At 44.4% G+C, this 1,779-nt stretch overlaps 1 protein-coding gene across 1 annotated transcript; it reads right to left on the reverse strand.

Annotated features, from left to right (window-relative positions):
- Positions 1–880: 880 nt before the first annotated feature.
- Positions 881–1,468, reverse strand: LOC114531843 (uncharacterized protein K02A2.6-like). The gene has a single exon (XM_028553451.1). It carries the CDS (start codon positions 1,466–1,468, stop codon positions 881–883), a length of 588 nt encoding a protein of 195 aa, XP_028409252.1.
- Between the last annotated feature and the right edge of the window lie 311 nt (positions 1,469–1,779).

The raw sequence follows: 1,779 nt of genomic DNA on the forward strand, positions 1-1,779 counted from the left end.
GAATTTGACGAAGCATATCTGGTCTAAGAACTCTTGGCACGATTAGGCGTGTTCCTTTGAAGAGCAACCCATCTGCTGTTACAACTTCATCTCTGAATGTCCAGTAAGGTCTGGCTGCGACAGGAACTTGTTGTTTCGTGTCCGGCCAACCACTCTTCACTAACATAATGACGGCTTGTAGTTCCGGATCGGTTTTGGTTTCCTTCTGGAATTCCTCATATCGCTTGTCCGAAACTGCAAGAACCATATGAACTTCCTGGAATTCTGCATAATTTTCCTGTTCGTTATTTGGCAAAGATGCTCGACTCAGAGTGTCAGCCAATACTTGTTTACAGCCAGGAACATAACGGATCTCCACGTCGTATCCACGCACGTTAAGAATCATCTTCTGAAGTCGCAATGGAACCTGCGACAATGGCTTGCTGCTGATGGCTTGTAGTGGTTTATGGTCTGTCTCGACAATCACACTTCTGCCATATATATACTGATGGAACTTACAACAAGCGAAGACTACTGCAAGCATTTCGGCTTCAATGGCAGCATATTTGCTCTCAGTGTCCATAAGAGCTCGAGAAGCATAACACACAGGCTTTCCCTCTTGTAGTAACACTGCTCCTAATCCTTTGCCACTTGCATCACACTGGTTAGTTACCGGTTTGGTGACATCATAATACTGTAGGACTGGTGATTGTGAGACAAGTTCCTTGATCTTCTCAAAGCTTATTTGCTGTGGTCGATCCCAGTGAAACAGTACGTTGGCTTTCTCAAGTTCTCTCAGGGGTGCATCCACCTTGGATAACCCAGGAATATATCGACTTAGGAATTGCACAAATCCAAGAAACCGTTTGACGTCTTCTTTGTTATTTGGCGTTGGCATTTCTCAAATAGCTTCAACTTTCCGAGGATCCATCTTCAAGCCTCCTGCTGTGAGGAGATGCCCTACATAAGGCACTTCTCTTTGGCGAATCTTACATTTTTCTCGATTGAGCTTTAACCCTTGCGTCGATGCTCGCTCCAAGAATTTGTTCAATCGTTCATCATGCGTTGTTTCATCCCCGGCGACGATTACATCATCCATAATAACCTCCACACCGTCTAAATCTTCAACCATTCTATCCATGGTTCTCTGGAAGATCTCTGGGGTACATTTTACCCCAAAAGGTAGCCTTGTAAATCTGTACCGTCCTATTGGTGTGTTGAAGGTACAAAGGAGTGAAGACTCTTCATCCAGCTTCAGTTGCCAGAAACCATTCTTCGCATCCAATATGCTAAAGATATTAGCACCTTCGAGACGACTGGCGACTTCATCCACAGTCTTCGTCGGATGGTGGGACCTTTTCATGGCGGCATTCAAATCCCTCGGATCAATACACAGTCTCACTGCACCATTAGGCTTTTGAACCACGACCATCAAGTTAACCCAATCTGTCGCTTCTTCCTGTCGCACAATCACACCAAGTCTTTCCATTCTTTTAAGCTCTTCGATAACTTTTTCTCTCTGTGGAATGGGTACTTTTCTTGGAGCATGAACAGCTCTGGGTAGTCATCCAATTCAACTTTCTCTGGTGCTGCTTTTTGACTTACAACTTGGTAAACTCTCTTCAGCAAACCAAGTTTGACACAGGTGTTTCCACTAAGGACAGATGTGTGTAACTGTACGTTGTTAACTGGTTTGGCTCGGCAAACCTTTGCGTAGTGTTACGAGCGCGGTCCTATAAACTTTGATAATACTCGCTTTTGGTTCTGTTTCTACTCGCAACAAACACAGTGTGAATCAAT

This window comes from Dendronephthya gigantea, unplaced genomic scaffold (assembly GCF_004324835.1).
Source record: "Dendronephthya gigantea isolate DGI-Jeju-01 unplaced genomic scaffold, DenGig_1.0 000075F, whole genome shotgun sequence".
Lineage (NCBI taxonomy): Eukaryota > Metazoa > Cnidaria > Anthozoa > Malacalcyonacea > Nephtheidae > Dendronephthya > Dendronephthya gigantea.